At 40.0% G+C, this 16,784-nt stretch overlaps 1 protein-coding gene across 1 annotated transcript in view; it reads right to left on the bottom strand.

The window, feature by feature from the left end:
• SLC26A7 (solute carrier family 26 member 7) overlaps window positions 1-16,784 on the bottom strand; it is a gene marked incomplete at both ends in the record, with an annotated part of 63,227 nt that overhangs the window by 11,458 nt on the left and 34,985 nt on the right. The window contains 6 exons of the mRNA XM_083358182.1: window positions 1,504-1,556; window positions 2,704-2,844; window positions 3,646-3,712; window positions 5,620-5,726; window positions 7,467-7,562; window positions 15,379-15,456. Of these exons, the coding sequence (XP_083214308.1) occupies window positions 1,504-1,556; window positions 2,704-2,844; window positions 3,646-3,712; window positions 5,620-5,726; window positions 7,467-7,562; window positions 15,379-15,456 (542 nt within the window). The remainder of the gene's footprint in view (window positions 1-1,503; window positions 1,557-2,703; window positions 2,845-3,645; window positions 3,713-5,619; window positions 5,727-7,466; window positions 7,563-15,378; window positions 15,457-16,784) is intronic.

Here is a 16,784-nt window from a genome sequence, read left to right as displayed (position 1 = left end):
CTGAAATTACTCTGGAGGTAATGCTAGTCTGTGGTTATATCCCCACTTCAGAACCAAAGAAGCTTCTTGGATGAGAAGCAAAAGATTTTCAGGGGGGGAAATAAGAAAGTTCAGTTGTCTTTTAAAAAGCACTTTTGGATTTCTGGTACATGCTTGTTGCTGTTTCACTCAAACATTCACAGGATTCTCTAGTTTTCATCATTTAAGAAAAACTTTAAGAAAATCTAAGCTCTTCTTCCATCACAACTTTTTCCTCAGATACAATAGGGATATCAGCTACACTGATATAAGTTTACAGTACTAAGGGGGGGAAAAGTCTCATGGAGAACACAGTGTGACAATATGTCTAAATAAATCAATGCTAGGATAGCATACTTCACTTATACTTTACCATATAAAATCTAATGAATTACAGAGTGAGGCGTTTTTGAACATCTTGTACATTTATACTTAGAAAATTCCCTATATTGCACTTGAAAAAAATTTGAGCCAACCTTGTAGATAAGCGCACAAAGGTATTTTCCTGGAATAAAGTTGATTGGCCTCCCGGGAGTTGGCATAAATGGGTCAGCAAGCTTTAAATACTTTTATAGCACTCCATTAAATTCCTATGTTGTGTGTCAAGAAGAGTTTCCCTTTCGCCAACCATCTCTTTGGATTCTGGACTACGCACAATGGAAGAATGAATCCTATATTCCTTTTCTACAGTTTGTTCATCTTTGCATTACTTGTTTCCTATGGCTTCCACATAAATGAATAAATAAAAGCCCCTTTAAATTACATAGTCACCATCCTTCCATCAACTGAGGGTACATGAATTTCACTACAAGGAACAATCTGATATCCTTTTTTAAAAAAATTCATATCATATAGACATGCCTTCTAGACCAACGTTTCTCAATCTTGGTAACTTTAAGTTCAGTGGATTTCAACTGAACTTTTAACATTGCTGGCTGGGGAATTCTGGAAGTTGAAGTCCACACATCTTCAAGCTGCCAAAGTGGAGAAACCCTGTTCTAGTACTTCCCTTCCTATGCCAGATGGGAGACATGGGGACAGCAGTAAATTGAATTCTTTCCAAGGATACAGCTGCCTTGGTGGAGCAGTGGGCTAATGCCTCCTTAAGTAACACCAGCTGCCTGCAATTAGTGCAGGTTCGCGTCCCACCAGGCTCAAGGTTGACTCAGCCTTCCATCCTTCTGAGGTAGGTAAAATGAGGACCCAGATTGTTGGGGGCAATAAGCTGACTTTGTAATAATGCCGCTTGGGGTGTGTGTGAAAGCCCTAATAAGCAGGCATATACATAGAATGAAGGCTACTGCTAAGCTTGTAAGCCGCCCTGAGTCTTCGGAGAAGGGCGAGATATAAATGGAATTAAAATAAATAAATAAAATAAATAAACCTGACAATTGCCATGAGGGAAGTGGGCAGTCTAGAAACATGAAATATAAATACCTAAATTAACAGGAAAATGAAGCACTGATTATTTCTTGAATTATTCACTCACCATGGCAGTTTCCATTGGATAATGAAGTGAGTAGTATGTTCTGTTCATGCTGAAACAAAAAAGCAAAGCAGCATGATTGACTGCAGTGAAGTCTTATTTTCTGCTTCAAAAAATAGTTATTCTGACTGCTATGAATACAGTGTATTTGCCCGGCTAAGGACGTTGATAGTTATTTTTACACTATTTCTGAAATCATAGAGTTTCTTCATTACACCTTCAAGAACTTGGCCACCAGAGCAACAATATTATCATTTAAAAAGTCATATTATATATAGATCAAACAAAAATTAAAAGGCAATTTTAATACATTTTTCCCCCTGAAGCATGTTTACAGAATCACTTTTCAAAGAATTGCTAAGGCTATGGGGAAAATTTACAGCATTGTTATTACCTGGGATGCAAAACTAACCCATAATGAATAATAACAATGGGAAAGCTGCATACTTTCCAGGGTTGTTGTTTTTTTGTTATTTACTGGAGCAGTGTTGAAACAGAGGCAAAATCTTGCCACTGTTTCTAGGTAGCCTTCAAAAAGCCTCATGTCCAATCAAGTCCAACACTCATCTTCATTTCTTAGTCGACAGTGCCAGCATTGTCCGAAGACATTTCTGTGATCATGTGGCCAGCATGGCTATATGCCAAAAGCGCATGGAATGTTGTTACCTTCCCACTGAAGTGGTACCTAATTAGCTACTTGCATTTGCATGCTTTCAAACTGCTAAGAGGGCAGGAGCTGGGCATGTAACGGGAGCTGGTCGCACGGCACTCAGGTCTCAAAACTGTGCTGCCAGTTTTGCAGCTGACAAGCTCACTGTCTTAACTGCTGAGCCATTGCACCCCTCACACCTTCTTTAGTCAGACATTTCAGAAATAAAATTTGAGAGTTTTTAATTGGAGTAGGATAGGGTGAACGGGAGGAGAGAAAATGCTTGGCAACGAAAAAGTCTAGGTTCAATCCCAGAGAGATTCATGTAGGACTCTTCTCAGAAATTTGGAACATGCTATAAAGTCACTGTAAGCAAAAGTGAGCTGGGGAGAACAGAAGTCCAACTCAGCATGGTAGGTCCCCTTTTGACACAGTGTGAAATTCTTAGTCACGATCTCTTCCCAGCAATACAAAACTCAATCACTTTACTGCAAATCTGGAGCCCAAGTTAATGTCCACTTTTCCCTTCTCTTTGATAAGTGGATCTTACCTTGGTCATATCTTCCGACAGCTGCTGTGCACATGTCCACTCCTTATGGATTATTTCTAATATATTGGCGTGAAACTTCTTAGCATTCAGAAAGACTAATGGGTTATTGACTGACACTATTTTCACTGGTTGTGAAGATTCCTTTAGAATAAAAAAAATCCCCAAACTTTAGAAAATAAAATATTTTAAATGCTTTGTAACATAGAACCCTTACATTATCCACATGGATACTGGGAGCACAATCAAATGCATTTTCAAATAGACCAATCACAACATGATTTAGGTTAACTTATAATACTGGTTGACCTAACAGATCTGAGCTACAATAATGGGAAACTACTAATCTGCAATGAAGAGGTTTTTGTATATCTTGGAAGTCTGGATTTTTGCAGCGCTGCAAAATCTGATATCACTACAATTATTGACTCTGAACAATTGCTCAATAATACTATTACTCTCAGAATTTGTGCTTGCAATACATTTTTATAGAGCTGCTTTAATTTCAATTTATTGTTTTCTTGGGAATTACTGTTTGTTATAAAGTTCAATAGATGATACAAAATAAAATATTATCATCCAAACCCAAAGGAAATGAAGCAGAGATATCAACTCACAGCAAGTTGACTGCCACAAGTAAAGATATTCCCGACTTCTCTCCAATAATTTTGTCATACTTTAAGTTAAAGGAATGCCATGGGTATGCCTTGAATTGCCATGAAATAGGATTGTCACTAAATTGTGAGTGAACAGGTGAGATGATAAAGTCATATTTCTCTCATCCCTTTGGAATACATATGACCAAAGTCTGCACACACAGCCCTCACACATTTGACCATCTGGAAAAAGAACTGAAACCTTTACATTTCTATATAGAACAACTTTAGAGGGGAAGAGCAAAGATTTTTTTCCAAAGATAAAGAAGAACAAGAAAATTAAGCTTACAAAGTCTACTTCTGTTTTGAATCTGCATTCTGTTTCATTCATGTGCTTCAGGCTGAGTGTTGTTGCTCTGTGACAAATATATAGAAGAATGTGTAACAAATACATAAAACAGCAGAGCTTTTAAAAAATCAAGTGTTTTTTGTGTGGTCCTATTCCAAGTGTTCCATATGCTGTAAATTATTTCCTAGTGTAAGGTGCTTGCATGTTTATTCCATAGCATTAATATTATAGTCTAAGAATGATCAATATTTAAGCTAATCATAGAAGTAGTATACTTTTCTAAGTTGTCTTGCTGATCATGAAAGTTAAGCATTCTCTGAATAGATTTTACATAACTTTTTTTAAATTTCCATGACAATTGCTAGGGTACTAGCAATAGCAATAGAAAAAGTACTTAGACTTATGTACAGCTCCATAGTGCTACACAGCACTCTCTAAGCAGTTTACATTTGTTGTTGTTGTAGTTGTTAGTTGCGAAGTCATGTCCGACCCATCGCGACCCCATGGACAACGTTCCTCCAGGCCTTCCTGTCCTCTACCATCTTCTGGAGTCCAGTTTACATAGTCAGCATATTGCCCCCAACAATCTGGGTCTTCATTTTACCGACCTTGTAAGGATGGAAGGTCTGAGTCAGACTTGAGCCAGTCAAGATTGAAGTCCAGGCTGTGAGCAGAGTTAGTCTACAATACTACATTCTAACCACTGCATCACCATGTCTTCTTGGAGTAATAATAATTTAAAATGTTAAAGAGCTATTTAGAATCACTATTTACTTTAGTATAATACTTTAGTATTATAGTGTATTAGGACTGCACAGAGGTCTGCATTGACCATCCTGAGATACAGAAGGAGGACACTGGACTATAATAACACATTCAAAAGAGAAGAAGTGTAAATATGAACTGGTGAGGGGAGATTAGATGAACAACAGGCAAATGTTTAACCTTTCTCTTGATTGTCAGTTTTTCCCCTGCAAATGATCATCTTCAAGTCTGTATTTGCTTGGGAATCTCACATTTCTCTTTCAATGCTTACTTTGATCCTTGATCTTAGTCTAATTCTTAGTCATTATAGCTAAAGTCACACAGGTAAATGTGGGAATTAGTTCTCACGTGTGATCAAAAGTAAAAGATGCGGTAACAGGTCTGTCTGCTACCAAAGCAAGGAAAGATGGATATGGTTTTGCTCACCCCAAAACAAGTATAAGTAGTCCTTGACTTACGGCCACAATTGGGACCAGAATTTGGATGCTAATTGGCGCAGTCATTAAGTGAACCATGATATGACCAGACTCAAGTTTACAACCACTTTTACTGCAGTCCTTAAGCAAATTATGTGGCTGTTAAGCAAACCACATGGTCATTAACTGAATCTGGCTTACCCAATTGACTTTGCTTGTTGGAAGCCAGCTGGGAAGATTGCAAATTGTAATCACATGACTGCAAGACACAGCAACTGTCATAAATGCAAGCTGATTATCAAGCACCTAAACAGCAATTGCATGAGGCAAGTCACCTTTTCCGAGGCCATTATAACTTTGAGGCCATTATTCTGCTTGAATAGTCATAAGTTAAGGACTATCTGTAATTTCTAACCTATTTTACAGAGCACGTAAGGGAAAGAGGTACAGGAATTTGAACATTTATTGCAGCGTACATAGAACTTGCATTTGATATATAGCAGCCACTGGAATTCTTTTGTAATACCCTTTTGACTTTTGTACTATAAATCAGAAGTTCTTGCGTCCTTATGGGCCTATTTATCTGTTCTAATCAAACTTGTCAAGAATAAACCTGACTGAAATAGCAGAATAATTATACTTCCAACTCATTAAAACTTCCAGGATTATTTGTAGGAGGTAAAAAAAAGCTGAACAGTTATACATAACAAAAGCAATTTGTAGTATACATTTGTCATGAACAGAAGAAAACCATTCAGCATTTCCAGAAATTATTTGCTCTTAAAAATCTCACCTTGAAAAACGGAAAACCACTATAAGTATTGTGCAGACAACACCATACAATAACCCTATATTAGCAGCAAAACAAACTGTAAACACATAAGTGCTGACCCATATAGTCTGAAAGATACAAAAGATGAAAACATATTTCATAATTAGATATGCAAAATTCTTTGTACTAGATATTTTATTATATAATTAACATTTTCATTACTTTAATTAGAAACAAATGTAAAATCTGACAAGCTATTTCACAGGATATATTAAATTTAAATAATTTAACAACCGAATACCTCAGAAGACATATTGACCTTCTAGATTGGTAAATGAAGAATATTTCATTCTCTAGAACACTGAACATCTGCTAAAGCATGTATGAACTTAAAGCTGTGCAAAGTATTCATAAGGGGTGCTCTGCCAACCAAGTTAATGCAATGAAGCCATCCAGGCCTCCTTCTCAAAGCACTAAAGCAATTACATCCTTTGGAAATTAGAAAAGCAGATGTGGATCCACCTACATGTGGAAACAACCAGGGAAATAATGTTTTTATATATTTCAGAATATATTGCTATGCATGCCTCTTCTGCTTTCTTAGATCATGTCCTTATAAGGTTGCCTGCTCATACTCAAGGACTATTGCATTCTGACACAATTTTGATTTCTTATGAAACAAAAATATCATAGCATGGAAAAGAAGGAAAAAATCATGAACACAAAATTAAAAGTGACTTTTAACAAATCTGGAGTTAATCCATATTTATTTTGTATTTGCTTGGAAATTTTCATCTATTTCTTATTTTAATGCTACCGTATTTCAAAATCCTTGCTTTTTATTTCAAAGCATAATTGTAATGTAGAAATTTTGCTGAAAAGTAAGAGGGAACACTAAGTAAAACATTATATACTAATCAGAAAAAGCAGCTATTTGTGTTTAGAAACAAAACAGAAGCTGGAATACTCATGAATTATGACAAAGTTCCTCTTCATCCCTAGCATATGGAATTTTAAGGAAATCAAAATGATGGGAAATTATCCTCTGGTGACTAATTGGCATTTGAACGAGGCAGTCTGATTAGTCTCAATCTCTTCTATTGTGGACAAATTCCTATATAAATCATATTACAATGCATAGTCCTTAGAGCAAATTTGCCAAATTGAAATTATAATCACATCTGGAATGAAGTCATTACTTTACAAAAACACTGAGGCATAGAACCTGGGAAAATGACTGGCTCAGCACTTAGATATTAAAATTATGACTATGAATTTCAAGTAGAAGACAAGGAGACAACAAACAAAGGCTCAGGAAAACATTATACAAATTGTGAATAGCAAAAAATAAAAACCACAGATTGAAACAAAAATCCTGGCTAAACACACTCATGATCAACCAAAGGAGAAAGCTAATTTTGCAGCAATACTCTAAGTGTTACATACAGGATGTAACCTGTAGTAGCTGCTGCCTGATATTGAAAAAGACATCAAAAAAGCAATATTCAGGCCTCCCAGTAATGTCCCAAAGATGCTTTTTCAGAAGGCAACTGGATTTTGTTTTTCTTGAGTATCCTTGAAGACGTTTCGCTTCTTCTCCAAAAAGCTTCTTCAGTTCTGACTGTCAGAACTGAAGAAGCTTCTTGGATGAAAAGCAAAATGTCTTCAAGGATAAAAAAAAAAGTCCAGTTGCCTTTTGTAAAAGCACCTTTGGGACACAAAAGGGAGGATTTATTTATTAAATGTATATGTCTTCCATCTCACTGTCAAGCAGCTCAGGGCCGCTACAAGGATAAGGGGGTGAACATTTAAGATTACTCCATGTCCTGAAAAGATTATGCAGTAAAGTTCAACTTTACTTTACTTACCCATTCAATTTTATCCACACTCCAGTATTTTTTTAAATCTCGGAACTGCATCAGCATTCCCTTCAGGCCCACCACAATGATACTTGCTAGCACACCCTGGGATGAAAGAGACATTTATTATAAGTTGCTCATTATTCTGGAGGGGGAATTATTTTGGCAAAAGGACTGGCAAGTCAAAAGGCAGGAGCAGATATTGTTCATACATGTATCATTCCCTTTCCCAAAAATTACATAATACAAACTTAAAAATTAACCAAATAAGTAAATATGTTTAAAGGTAAAGGTTCCCCCGCACATGCGTGCTAGTTGTTTCTAGGGGCCGGTGCTCATCTCCGTTTCAAAGCCGAAGAGACAGCGCTTGTCCAAGGACGTCTCCGTGGTCATGTGGCTGGCATGACTAGACGCCAAAGGCGCACAGAACGCTGTTACCTTCCCATCGTAGTGGTCCCTATTTTTCTACTTGCATTTTTACGTACTTTCGAACTGCTAGGTTGGCAGAAGCTGGGACGAGTAACAGGCACTCACTCTGTTACACGGCACTCGGGATTCGACCCGCCAAACTGCCGACCATCTGATCGACAAGCTCAGCTGTCAGGACCCACCCCAAACCACGTCTTAGGAAGACAAAAACTCTTGGAGTCAGGATTTTAGTCCAAAAGAAATCTTTACTATGACGTGCTCGGTTGTAGGAAATGAGACAGGGCTTAATATTTCCACGATGTAAACCCTTATAAAGAGTTCCCGGTTTAACCCCCCTTAATCCCCATTTGGTCAGTCCCCCCCCATCCTTCCTCTCGTATCATCCATCTCGTGGGAAAGAGGAAGTTAGGACCCTTTTGTTTATTGCTGACAAAACCCAGATGCTAACCCCCCCTTTTGTTTCCCCAGTTCAAAAGGCTTCTCCTTTCCTTTGAAATGCCTATTGCCGGTTCAATACACATCTATCCTCTTCTCTTCGGGAGATGACAGAATCCATGGGATAATGTTTGAAACATTCCATTTATGAATATGATATAGATGGATTCTGACAGTCCGCTCTCCTTAGAAGAAGGATGTGTCCATCTGTAGGGGGAGAAAAGAAAAGAGAAGAAAAAATAACATGTGTAAATGTTAACTCGGTTTGTTTGGATATTCTGTATGAAATCTCTTAAGCAGCTTTGGTGCTTTAACGTGGTGTTTGCTGACCCATTCATTTTCTGAGGAGGGGAGGTGCTTCCAAGCCACTAGATATTGAGTTGTTCCATGATGTCTCCTGGAATCCAGAATTTCCTTCACCTCAAAATGTTGTTCTCCTTCCACCATGATGGGAGGTGGTGGTGGTGGAATTTTTGTTCGTAGGGGAGATTGTTGTTCTCTCTTTATTAGACTGCAGTGAAAGATTGGGTGTATTCGTCTAAGATTTTTAGGTAGTTCTAATTCAACTGTTACTGGGTTTATGATTCTTTTAATTGGAAAAGGTCCAATGTATTTTGGTCCTAGTTTTTTACAGGGTTGGAGAGACTTAAGGTATTTTGTAGACAGATATACCATCTCTCCCACCTTGAACGGTGTGGGATCAGATCTTTTCTTGTCTGCCTGTGTCTTGTGTGCTAATCTAGCCTCTGTTAATGCTTTTCTGACAATAGGCCAGGTGTATTGTAACTGAGCAATCCATTCCTTTAGTTCTGGAATTACCGGTTCTTTTGGGGTTAGGTCAGGTATGGGGTTGAAGCTCTGGCCTGTGGCTACTTGAAAAGGAGTGTAACCTGTGCTGGAGTGAATTGCGTTGTTATATGCCACTTCTGCGAAAGGCAGCAGGTCTGCCCAATTGTTCTGCTGAAAATGTACATAACATCTTAAATATTGTTCAAGTACAGAGTTAGCCCTTTCAGATTGACCATTACCCTGAGGGTGATGACTAGATGTCAGTCCTTGGGTGGTTCCTAACAGAGATAAAAATTCCTTCCAGAATGCTGAGGTAAATTGCACCCCCCTGTCAGATATGATGCGTAGTGGTGCTCCATGCAATCTGTAAATATGTTGTACAAAAAGTTTTGCTAATGTTTTTGCAGTAGGAATTTTTGGGCAAGGTATGAAATGGACTTGCTTAGAGAACAGATCAGTAACAGTCCAGATAACGGTGTTTCCGTTGCTTTCTGGTAGTTCCACAATAAAATCCATGGCTATTTCTTTCCATGGGGCTGAGGGATTCGCCACTGGTTGTAACAGTCCTGGCGATTTCCCTTGTAACCTCTTGGCCATTGCGCAAATTTGACAGCTACCCACATAGCTTTCTATGTCCTTTTTCATAGATGGCCACCAAAATTGCCTTTTAGTTAAGTGTAAGGTTTTTACAAAGCCAAAGTGTCCTGCTGATTTTGTATCATGGCACAGTTGCATGAAATTGATTCTCTGTGTGGCAGGTATATATAGCTTCTCCCCCACCCACGGCAGTCCATCTTTAATTGTGCACACATGTTTATTTTTCTGGAACCATTCATCACTTTCCAAAGATTTCCTGAATTCTATTCCAGTTTGGCTATCTACCTTCGGTTTCATTTTTTCTTGTGCCCTGGTGGTGACTGGTGCTGCCAGTTGTTGTTCCGGTACAAGTGGTTTAAAGTCAGTAACTCTTGTGCTGTTATATTGGGGCATGCGGGATAATGCATCTGCCAGGAAGTTCTTTCCCCCCGGTAAGTGTTTGAGAGTGAAATTGAATCGGTGAAAGTGTTGGGACCAGCGGGCTTGCTTAGGAGTGAGCTTCCTGGGCGTTTTTAGTGCTTCTAAATTTTTGTGGTCAGTCCAGACTTGGAAAGGTATTTTATTTCCTTCCAAAAATTGACGCCAAGTTAATAATGACCACCTTAATGAGAATGCTTCCTTCTCCCATATTGGCCATCGTTGTTCAGTTTCTGTAAGTTTCCTGGATGTATATGCACAAGGTTGCAACGCCCCCTCATCATTTTCTTGTAGTAATACGGCTCCGACTGCTACGTCGCTCGCATCTGCCTGTATTACAAAAGGTTTGTTGGGATCTGGGTGTTTAAGTACAGGTTCCGCAGAAAAGAGTCTCTTTAGCCTCTCAAATGCTGCTTGACATTCCATTGACCATTTCAGAGGCTGGCTGGGCTTCACGGGTGACCCCCCCTTCGTTTTCAACAAATTTGTGAGGGGCATGGCTATTTGGCCAAATGCAGGGATGAATTGGCGGTAGAAATTTGCAAACCCCAGGAAACTTTGCAATTGCTTCCGTGTGCGGGGGGGTGCCCACTCTAGTACTGCCCTGACCTTCTCTGGGTCCATTTCGATGCCCTCTGGGGATATGCGATATCCCAGGTAGTCGATTTTTTCCTTATGAAATTCACACTTCGATAATTTAGCATATAAATGGGCAGCTCGCAATTTCTTCAGGACTGCTCTGACTAGTTTGATATGTTCCTCTTTGGTTTCTGTGAAGATAAGGATGTCATCGAGGTAAACCAGGACCCCCTTATATAGGTGCTCTCTCAGTATGTCATTAATTAATTGCATAAAGACTGTGGGGGCCCCTTGCAGTCCAAATGGCAATACTTTGAATTGATAGCACCCCATTGGGCAGTTGAATGCAGTTTTCCATTCGTCTCCTTCCTTAATCCTAATACGGTAGTATGCTTCCCTCAGGTCTAGTTTGGTAAAAATCTTTCCTTTCGATAGGTGGGATAGCATATCCTTCATTAGGGGAAGGGGGTATAGATTACATTCACTAATTGTATTTAGGTTCCGGTAATCCACAACCAAACGAAAGGAACCATCCTTCTTCTCCCTGAACAGAACCGGGGCGGCTACTTTGGGTTTGGCGGGCTCAATAAATCCTCTTTCTAAGTTTTTCTTTATGAATCTTTCCATTTCTGCCATTTCCCTTGGGCTCATGGCATACATCCTGGGTTTTGGGAGTTTTGCCCCAGGTTTGAATTCTATGGTGCAGTCTGTGGGGCGGTGGGGGGGGAGCTCATCTGCTCTTTCCTCACTGAAAACCTCAGCCAGGTCCCTGTATTCCTCCGGTATCTCTGTTAGCCCCTTCTCTTCCCCCACTGCTGCTTTTTCCTCCCTCTGGGTTGGGGGGGTGTTTGGGGGTTTTACGTTTTCCTGTTCCCCTTTTGGGAAGTTGAGTTCTGCAGTCCTCCAGTTTATCCCGGGGTTCCATTTCTTCAGCCATTCCAGTCCTAAAATCATTGGGCATGCCATGCCTGGGGCCACTATAAATGTTATGTCTTCCTCATGGGACCCCAGGGACATGTGGAGTGGTAGAGTGGCTAGGGTAGCTGGTCCCCCCCCTGCTATAGACCCGTCTAATTGACTGAAGGAGATTGGTTGTTTTAGCCTCCTCACTGGGATGCTCAGTTCCTCCACCAGTGTTGGGCTGATGAGGCAGCGGATGCAGCCAGAGTCTATCAAAGCTTTTATTTCATTGGCTTTTGGTGCAGAGGAAGCTAATATAGTTACTGTCTTAAGTATGGGTGGAAGAGGTCCACTTACCAAAGGTTCCCCCCCTGAGCTGTCTTCCGAGGTGTCCACCGCCCCTGCAGTGTAGGCCGGAGTCCAATCCCAGGTTTTGGCAGAAATTGTGGACTCTACAGCCTCTGTCCCCTTCATGGAAGATTCTTTTGGGTTGCCTTGAGACTTCCCCAGCTTTTTGGAAGATGGTGCCTCTGTTTTGCGTGGAGGGGCTTTCGAACGACATTCTGCAGCACGGTGGCCCTCTCTCCCGCAATTGAAACATCCCTTTGATTTTTTAGCCGTGGCCGGTGGGTTTTCCCCCTCACGTGTTTGCTCGAGTGGCGGGCGGCCCCATGGTTTTCCTCTGCGTTGTCTTTTCAATAGGTCTATTTCCACTTCCTCTGCCAGGACATACCAGTCATCGAGATGGTAGGGGTCTCCCCGAGGCAGGCAAGCGTCATACAGGTCGTAGTTTAGACCGTCTTTGAAATGGCTGAGGAGGATGTCTTCTGGCCAGTTCAGCTTGCTGGCGATGGCTCGGAATTCTTGGGTATATTCGGCCACTGTTCTCCTGCCCTGCCTCACCGTCTTGATTCTCTCCCGGGCCTTCCGGTCAGCCAAAGGGTCCTCAAATCGTCGCCTCAAGGATGACATGAATCGGTTGAAGTCGTTGAGTTCTGGGGCGTTGGAGTCATGCAGGTTCACCACCCAGTCTGCGGCCGTCCCGTCCAGGGCAGATTGCACAATTCGGATGCGTGTTTTGTCACTGGGGATGTCCCGTCCGTACTCTTCCATGTAGCTGAGGACTTGGGTTAGGAAAAATCCCAGTCGTGATGGCTCCCCCTTGAATTTTGCTTCCAGGGGTGGGAATCTTTGGCTGGATCGTTGTCTGCGCCGCGGAGTGTATCGCTCCTCATCTCGATCCCCATCTGTGGGTCTGGGGGGGGTGGGTACCGCTGAGTCAGCGGCTCCTGTTCCATTGGACAGCCCTGGGGTTTCAGGTGTTGGGTCCCTTCCGTTACCCCTCCAGTTGCGACCCCAGGTGTTGTGGTTTCCAGCTCTCTCCTCCCTTAGTGAGCTCAGGGTTGTTTTCATCAAGTCAATAGCTTTTTCCAGAATCCGCTCTTCCTCACTGGCGTGCAGGGAGTTCTCCATCTCTTGTTTCCATTCCGGTTGGTGGTCGCTCCGTCTCAGGGTCACTTCTCTCGAAGCCTTTTTCCACTCACTTTTCCTTCCAACGCCCATCGACCACCGGGGTTTTTGTTCGTGCTGCTCCGCCGTTTCCTCCCAGGAGGAATATGATGCCTCAGTTTCCCAATGTTTCTGGGAGTTCGGCTGGGGGGAAGGCTCCTTCTCCGTGGGGCTTTCTTCCCTTCTTGCTTCATCGTCAGACATCATATTTATTTGCAAAGTCCCCCGGTAAGGTTCTTCTTCCCGGGTTGACTTTCGTTGCAAGCCCTGTCTAATGTCAGGACCCACCCCAAACCACGTCTTAGGAAGACAAAAACTCTTGGAGTCAGGATTTTAGTCCAAAAGAAATCTTTACTATGACGTGCTCGGTTGTAGGAAATGAGACAGGGCTTAATATTTCCACGATGTAAACCCTTATAAAGAGTTCCCGGTTTAACCCCCCTTAATCCCCATTTGGTCAGTCCCCCCCCATCCTTCCTCTCGTATCATCCATCTCGTGGGAAAGAGGAAGTTAGGACCCTTTTGTTTATTGCTGACAAAACCCAGATGCTAACCCCCCCTTTTGTTTCCCCAGTTCAAAAGGCTTCTCCTTTCCTTTGAAATGCCTATTGCCGGTTCAATACACATCTATCCTCTTCTCTTCGGGAGATGACAGAATCCATGGGATAATGTTTGAAACATTCCATTTATGAATATGATATAGATGGATTCTGACAGTCATCCTAACCCACTGAGCCACTGCGACCCTTTTAAACATGTTTAACTGAATGCAACTTTTACACTTGTATCTACCATATGTCCCTATTTCTGTCCTGCCCCAGAATTCTTACTGTTTGAAGTTTTTTTTTTTTTTAAAAAAAGGCTTTCTTCAGAAAGGTTGCTCTGATATTCAGATTCACCTATTTTCCATACTTCTTTAGGATTCTTCTTCGTTTTTTACTACTATAGGGATACAGTTTCTGAACTACAGCTTTCATTTTCTGGACTTTCAGGACTAAGGCAGAAATACAAAAGGCTTAATACTTCTAATACATAGAAAAAACAGGTGAGATGGACATTCCCGGGATACCTGCGTGCCAATTTCCAACAAGCAACAATTTCCACAGCGCAGTATGGAAAGTCTGGACTCCATCACCTTAACACAATCGAGATTATGGTTCAACATGATAGGTGAACCCAGTCTAGCTCCATTGAGCTGGTTAATCCCCATTCTCCTAATGAAGAGCTGGATAATTACAACTAAAATTGGATCGATGTTTGTTTTTATCCAATTGTGTGCTGTGCAGAGCTGCTTTTGGTGAGATCAGCTGCTAAATAAATGTGATTAATTAATCAAGTAATTTTTTTATAAGCTCCAGCTATTTCCTTTCTTCAGTGGTGGCCAACCAAAAACAATTCATTATTAAGATAATGACCTGCTGGCAATCATATCTTTCATCTGTGCATGACAACCTTCTTGGATTTTATGATTTTTCTTGAATGAATCTGCAATTTGAGTGCACTTACAATATGTAAAAATAAGCTTCACCGCATGCAGAGGAATTTCCTTCTGCATATTATAAAAAGCAACAATATTTATTTTGTCCCATCTTTGCACCAGAAATTTAAAACAACATATGACAAATGGCTATATGGATGTGGTGAACCACTGCTTTCTTTTGGGATTATTTTTTTTAAAAAAAAACTTCCCAATGTAGCCTATAGCTCAGTGATTTTCAGTGGTCTCCCATCAAAGTTCTAAGCAGATCCAACCTAAACCAGCCAAATAGCAGAAGCAAATTACCCTACAGTTCCTTTCCTTTCTCCTTTTCACCTAGCTCCCCTTGCAAGCACTTTTGTTACACAAAAAGTGTTTTCTTTCTTAAGCAAAAAAATAAGTGCTTCACGGTTTATACACTGGAAGAATAAATTATGTTCTTGTGCTGGGGCCAAAAATCCCACCTCATCCTTACAGCCTATTTTAATCTTAGGTAGTAGGTGCACAATATCTAAGCTCCTGCAATAGGTTCCACTGTTCTTATCCAAGCAAAATGAAGAGTACTTTTTCACATATTTGTTCTTGGCATGCAGCAATATCCCTTTTTTAATGGAATCCTAAAGAAAAATGGAATGATCATTTTCAGAAATAATAATTTAAGCTAAACAGTTATACAATCCAAATAATGATAATGATGATGATGATGATAATGTAATTAGATAATAAGCACACGATAATAGTTAAAAGAAAGAAGAAAAATATAACAAGAAGAAAAAAAAAGAAATGTACCATGGGTAGCCAGTATAACATTGGTCCTATTGTATAAATAACCACAAGCACCAATATGCAAGATATCAGACAAGCCACCTAAAAAGAGTTGGAAAGGAAAAATAAATAATCATATTATTCAGATTCTAAAACATAAAATGAAAGTCCTTGGTTTTCTCAAAGTTGCTGAGCATAACAAACCACTGTAGACATACAACATTAACAAGAGCTGACAAAGAAACTTTTGGCTCTCTCATGTAGTTGGAAACATTTGTGAATAAATTAATATTTTTCCTTATTATAGGTATCCCTACATTACTCAAGAAGAAATAATCTATCAAATAACAGTATATGCAACATAAACACAAAAGTGGCAAATGTTATTTCAGACACACTACTTACTAAGGAACAGCTTTAAAGAGGAAAACTCAAAGATGTAAAGTTGAATTTTTTTAAATAACAATGTGTTCACTGTCTACTTGTATCTGTATAAATGTTGAAATCCACAGATATTGGTGAACATCCTCATTTCATTTAAATCATGTAGGGTGGATTTGCATTTGTACAGATGCATATGTAACAAAACCATCTCTTGGAAGCTACCATGACTTTTGACTGTGGTGGGAAATCTAATATATCTGGAAATCTTCAGCTGGAGAACCCTGCTTTAGTTACCCCAATATACTAATACCAGAGCTACGCAATGTTTCTATATGTTAGCGAATTAAGTCTTTACTTTAAAAAAATGCTTCAGATTTTATTTGCATGATCATAATTTGCATTTTCTTAAAGAAGTTACCCTTTTCTTTTAGTCTAACTAAGAATAGAATAGAATTCTTCATTGGCCAAGTGTGATTGGACACACAAGGAATTTGTCTCCAATCCATAAGCTTTCAGTGTACATACAAGGAACAACTGATAAATCATGATCAAGCTGCATGTCAAGCTGTAGAGCAGGGGTCTTCAAACTTGGCCCTTTTATGACTTGTGGACTTCAACTCCCAGAATTTCTCAGCCAGGCACATTGGCTGAGGAATTCTGGGAGTTGAAGTCCACAAGTCATAAAAGAGCCAAGTTTAAAGACCCCTATTGTAGAGTATGGTGTTACCTAGTTTGGTAGAGCACCAGGGACCCTGCAGACTGTAGAGTATTTGATGTGGCCAATTTACTCTTCATTTTAAGTAAACTTTGTTTTTCTTTCAAGAATTTTACACTGGATGATACATTATAGAAGATACATGACTGTCATCAAAAACAATTTTTTTTCTCTTTCTCTCTCTCCTTTTGCATATTAAAAAAGAATTATGTAATGAGAAATTTTTGTGTCAAAAGTTTCTCCAACGTATGGAGCATCATGTTGGCGAAGAAGTAAGAAAAGGAATGAAATTTCTATTTTCTATAGCAACACATCCCTTTTATAAGTGTGA

The sequence above is a fragment of the Vipera ursinii genome, assembly GCF_947247035.1.
Source record: "Vipera ursinii genome assembly, chromosome: 3".
NCBI lineage: Eukaryota > Metazoa > Chordata > Lepidosauria > Squamata > Viperidae > Vipera > Vipera ursinii.
Note: the sequence above shows the minus strand (reverse complement) of the source record. Positions and strands in the feature narration are given on the sequence as shown.